Source organism: Sitodiplosis mosellana, unplaced genomic scaffold (assembly GCF_009176505.1).
Source record: "Sitodiplosis mosellana isolate CC-2019 unplaced genomic scaffold, AAFC_SMos_1.0 Smas_scaffold_1, whole genome shotgun sequence".
Classification (NCBI taxonomy): Eukaryota; Metazoa; Arthropoda; class Insecta; order Diptera; family Cecidomyiidae; genus Sitodiplosis; species Sitodiplosis mosellana.
The window spans coordinates 7,860,246-7,865,564 of NW_022595244.1; the positions used below are offsets into that span (position 1 = coordinate 7,860,246).

At 38.6% G+C, this 5,319-nt stretch overlaps 1 protein-coding gene across 4 annotated transcripts; it reads left to right on the forward strand.

Moving 5' to 3' along the window:
* The first annotated feature begins 1,134 nt into the window (after positions 1 to 1,134).
* Positions 1,135 to 4,714, forward strand: LOC129573443 (uncharacterized). Of its 4 annotated transcripts, XM_055453936.1 has the most exons (6): positions 1,135 to 1,550; positions 1,679 to 1,836; positions 1,982 to 3,304; positions 3,402 to 3,701; positions 3,769 to 4,372; positions 4,442 to 4,714. In XM_055453936.1, the coding sequence occupies exons 3-6, from the start codon at positions 1,991 to 1,993 to the stop codon at positions 4,537 to 4,539; spliced, it is 2,316 nt and encodes a 771-aa protein (XP_055309911.1). In that variant the 5' UTR covers positions 1,135 to 1,550; positions 1,679 to 1,836; positions 1,982 to 1,990; the 3' UTR covers positions 4,540 to 4,714. The 4 variants fall into 4 exon arrangements, with proteins under 4 accessions (XP_055309911.1, XP_055309916.1, XP_055309934.1 ...); XM_055453941.1 differs by having other exon boundaries at positions 1,135 to 1,836; XM_055453959.1 differs by having other exon boundaries at positions 1,135 to 1,836; positions 4,549 to 4,714.
* Positions 4,715 to 5,319: the final 605 nt, after the last annotated feature.

The following is a 5,319-nucleotide window of genomic DNA, read 5'->3' on the forward strand; positions in this document are numbered from 1 at the left end:
TTTTTTTTCGCTCTCTCTCTCACCTCGCCTCTTCCAGCTACTTCTACACAGCAAAAAATTAAAGTCTACATCTGGGCGTTTTTTCAGCTAAAGTCCCAATAAGCCGATATTTCTGCTAGTAATTTGAGCTACAGGCGAAGTTCCGCTTATAATCTAGTCGGTATTTCGTCTGAAACTCCATTTGCTAGGCAAAATGTAGGAGTGGGCGCTTCTACCAGTCGAAATTCCGCCTAAATGTGTACATTTATTTTTGACTGTGTAGTTATTATTTCATCTTTTCGCCACTTCAAGCACTCTAACAAAATGCAATAAATACCGACGAAAAAAGAATCGACTACTAGCTACTAGTGATTTGGCGTGGATCTAGGCGAGAGATAGAGAGCGGGAATGCGAATATATGTGTAAAAAAAGGCTGCTTTTGAACACAAGCACACAACATATTATTTATGCACAATGCTTTCGTGCGACTATTATCCGCAGAATAAAAACATGGACCGGATGGGAGAGAGAGAGAGAGAGAGAGAGAAGTAAAGAAAAGAAAATCACATCAAATCATAGCAGCAAACTCTCCAGTCATTTGACATATATGGAATTTTGTTGCTAGAATGGCGATACAAAAGACGCGCTCTCGCCCTACCCAACGTCAACAAAATTGGTTGTCTCTTCTGCTGAATTTAACACACGCACTCACGACGACGGAATATTTTCTTTACGCTTCAACAGTTTCGTTCAGCGCCGCATAAGAAAATAATAAAAAAAATTATATGAATAATATTGTGTATACCATCGTATATCGTTTACCTTCTTACGAAATTTTCTTTTTTTTTTTCTCTCTCATCTTCAAGCAAAATGTTGCACGATTTACCATCACAATCAACATTGAAATGAAGAACGAACACAATTTCTATTTACAAATAAATTTAATATATTTTTTGATTGCTTTTAAAGTTATTGTATACTTTAGTTCGCTTCATTTCCATTTGTGTTGACGGAAAACATGCTTTTAGATGCCCACTTCAGATCTTTTGAATTTTTCGAGGAAAAAAAATGTAGCAAGAAACATTCATGTAACGCAATTTAGTCATTTTTAACGTTAAAAGATGTAACGTTTTTAGACATTTTTTCCGTCAAAATCGACTGAAATTTCAGTGTAAACCAACTGTATGAATATTGGGAACGAGAAAATGTTAGATTTTAAATTAAAGAGAAAAGAATTATGTATCAATTAATAGTGTTCACAAAAATAGCATAAAATTCTATGATTTAAATTGTTCATGTTTTTGTTCATGTATTGATCCAAAGAGAATGAACTAAATGGTGAGAGTATATTTTCAAATTCATTTCTTCTGATTTTCAACGATTACGTTTTAAATTGTCCAGAGATGGCAGGCAAAACTAATGTAGTGAATATTCCCGCTATTAGTGTTGGTTCATTTTGAAGTTTGTTATTGTAAACAAACCGCCGTTCACAATTTCACCATGTCATGAAATATGAATCTTTGCTTCGTTCGACTAAATTCATATTGAACAGCCAGCAAAAGGGAAAAAGGGTAAGTCATTTGAATTGTTATCGTTGTGACATCGAACGAGTGATCGAACCAAACAATACCACCGTGTGCATGTGATTTTCGAAATCAACAAACCATCGATTGTTGTGTGTTTTTTTGTTTGTTTACAGTTTTGATCCGTAGCCTGTGGAAGAAATCTGCTGTCGAAATATCGTGAGCGTTTCGATATTTTATCACGGTGTGCGGTGTTCGTGTCACAACCAAATTCAGCTTGATGTGTCAAACTGATGCCGGTTGCACATTCACATTGATCTGAACATTTGGAAAGGCAAGTCATTTGTTGTGAATACTGTTCGATTTACAGTGATTGTTTTTTTTTCGTTTTTCGTTCAAATTAAGTAATTTAGAAGCAACAAAAAATCATTTCTAGTGCGTTCTAAAGTAATTTTTGTGTTTTCATTCTATTTTTTCAGGGTTCAATAATGGGCAGAAAAAGGATTGGGGCACATGCCATTCGTGGCAATAGGTCGAAACCGCGGAAAGTTGAAGATGGCAAGCAAAAGGAGGAGAAAGCATACTTTGCAATCAAGTTGGCCGCCACTAGTATTGTTCGACCGGAATATCGTGATCGTATTCTGCCATGGATCACAAAAACCAGCATAAAATGCACCGAAATATCTGAATTGGCATCGCTTCTATTCCTCAACAAAGTCAGAGCTGCCACTGAACAGGCCATCATCACCGGCAATTGGGAATATTTCGACGATGGCGATGGAATGCACATCATCGAAAATTGCTTCTATGCTGTGTTGCGGCGCTACAAGGAAGACGATTTCATTATGGATCCATGGTTCCGGCATTGCTTTGAGAATGTGGACATCGAGAATCGCTCCGCATGGCCAAACAATGATTACTTCGGCAACTTGATGAAATATTTGTTCCAACAATATAGCCGTAATGTTAAGACGAATTTGGATACACATGCACAGAAACGATTGCGGTATTTCTTGAGATTGAAGGCATTCAGACAGAACTACACTAACCGGATTCGTGGCCTACCGGACACATACGATGAACGAGATGTGGCAAATGCAGTGTCATGGGCAATCAAACGATATGACGCAACAAGAGGTGATGCTAATCGCTTGGCCAAACGAGATCGATTGTTGCGTTACGTTCGAGACATTCGTGGACCAGCTGACGATGATATCGCCAAATTCACCAAAGACGAAGATACATGGTTTTCATCATTGCCAATGTGGTTGATCATGCAATCGGAAATCGAAACGCACCTCAACTGGGTTGAACAACACCACGACAACATCGTGCAAGTCATTGCGTTGCCAAACATCAAGAATTTGGTGGTCATCCCAATCTGTCATCACACGCGAAAGGCAGTGAGAATAGACGCTGATGTTTTGTATCGTATGATGTGCGAAACCGGTACCATTCCGCGTGATGAATATGGTCGGCAACATACAGTGGGCCACGTCACGTCAAAATCAAATCAAGCGTATTATTTCAATATGATTTTTAACATGGAGAAAATCAATCGAGTGTTGAAAGCAAACAAAAAATTCGAACATATTCTCAGCGATGGTGTATCGGCATCGATTCTGTACTCAGTGAAGAAAACCGTAGTCGACAAGTTAGTGGAAGATGGTTTGGTGCGTAAACGGTACTCTGATGGCTTCTATGTCTATGAATTGGGCATTGATTGGGGCATGAAGACGTGGAATGCAACCGTTAGGCGACGAATTAATAATGACAAAGAGCGAATTCATAATGGCAAAGAGGTATGTTAGCGATTGAATGCATTCTATTGTGATTGTGTCATGTGAGTCCATTTCATTGTTTAATTTTTATTGTTCGATTTTTGTTTCCATCTCACAGATGAATTTCACAATCAACAGCAAGAAGTATCATTATTGCACCGGAGAAGGAGTGCGTAAGGAAAAGGGAGAGCGATGGACTCGTGCCTTTGGGCAGTTCGAAGAGAGTGATCGAAATAACCGAGCGCGATATGACCGAATGCCATCACCAAAAGGAAGCAATTGGCGTGACTACATACGGCATCGATTCACCATCATGAAGAAAGCCATTGCAGTGTACACAACCGAAAAGTACACACGTTTAAGTTTTGATCATTACATCGAGTCCAATCGGGTCAGTGACAAGGTGGCCGCAATGCTGGTAAGAATTTACGATTGAATTTTTGTTTCTTTGGAAAAAATTGAATGTTTTTGTTGTTGCTCAACAGACAAATCGCAAACGATGCATCATTAACATTGGAGCTTCCCAACCACCTGCAAATTCACCAATACAGATCAAGAAACACGTTCGATGCCCGGGCGTGCGGAAATTGGTGAAGAGTTTCAAGAAAATGGAAGGCAATGTCATACGATTTGTGAACGAAGCCAGATCATCACGATTGTGTGCCAGATGTTTCGAACCGTTTCCATTGAGTACATTGAACGACCGTGTCAAGGTGTGTGAATGGTGTATGCCCGATCAAGATGATTGGCCGAAAATGAAGCTACCAGAGAAAATTGTAGCGGCAAAGAGCAAGCGGAAGTTGCGATCAGAGCGACGAGCGATGCGACAAGCAGCAGTGCAGAATCCAAATCAACCCCGTGGTTTTGTGTCTAAGGTGATTTGCTACCGTAAAAACTGGCAACAAAACGCGGCAAACGGTATGGATGACAATGTTGAAGAGCGCAGAGGTGTAATCATTCACGACGCTGAACTCGGTATCATCGAGTACACAGATGAATTTGTGCCCGAAGACCCCGTTGACGACTCTCCAGTACTGAAGACAGTTTGGCAACGTGACATTTCGGCTGCAAAATTGATCTTGTACAGAGGTATGTTATTCATTGAATTGAAATTGATGCAATAGTAATGTGTGTGTGTTTTTTTTCTCTTTGTTTCAGGGCATTGCGAACTCTTTGGACATCGGCTGCATGATGCGTTCACACGTCAACACCTCGTGTATCCAACTCGATTCCGAGTCAACTTCAACATTCATTAATATCAATAGAGCCGCAATTTATGTTTTATTTTTCAAAAGAATTTATGTAACAGTATGTTATTTGTAGTTGGTTGAGGTCTTAGTCTCCCAGACATCATCGATACCAGATATCGATGGCTATCTATATTCTATAGTCTATATAGATGTAGGTAGAGTACAGGATAATTCCTGTAGGTGAGTATCACTATTTATTAAAATATTGAATATTGATTCATAATCGTTTTTATATCATTCTAATTGATTTGTTTTTACTGTTCTTTTTCTACTTCCATTGTGACGTTAAAAATGACTGAAACTACACCCAAATGCGGGCCCAAATTCAACCGTTTACATACGCTTGGTAATGGATGTATTTGCGTTAACAATTGTTCGTTGGGGTAGCAACGATTTTTTTTATGCATAATATAAAAAACTTTCAACGCAACGATATTCGATAGATACCCGTGTGAAAAAATAGTAACTGAGCAGTCAGTTAACTAATTTGGGACAAAAATGACTTACTTTGATTGACATTTCAGTACAAAGTGTAGTGTAAGTCTATCATAGTTAACTGAAATCATTTGAAGTTACAAGTCAATCTAAGTTGCTTCATTTGGGACCAAGTGATTTTCTTAGAACAAAAATATAAATTCAATCAACTAAAGTCAACTGAAGTTATAGTCAGTCAGTCATTTCTTTTTCACACGGGTATGGAGGGAAAATTTTTGATGCAATAAAAAAGTCACTCATTCGAAGGAATGCAAATACAATCTTATATACGACTCGTTTATAACCGTACCT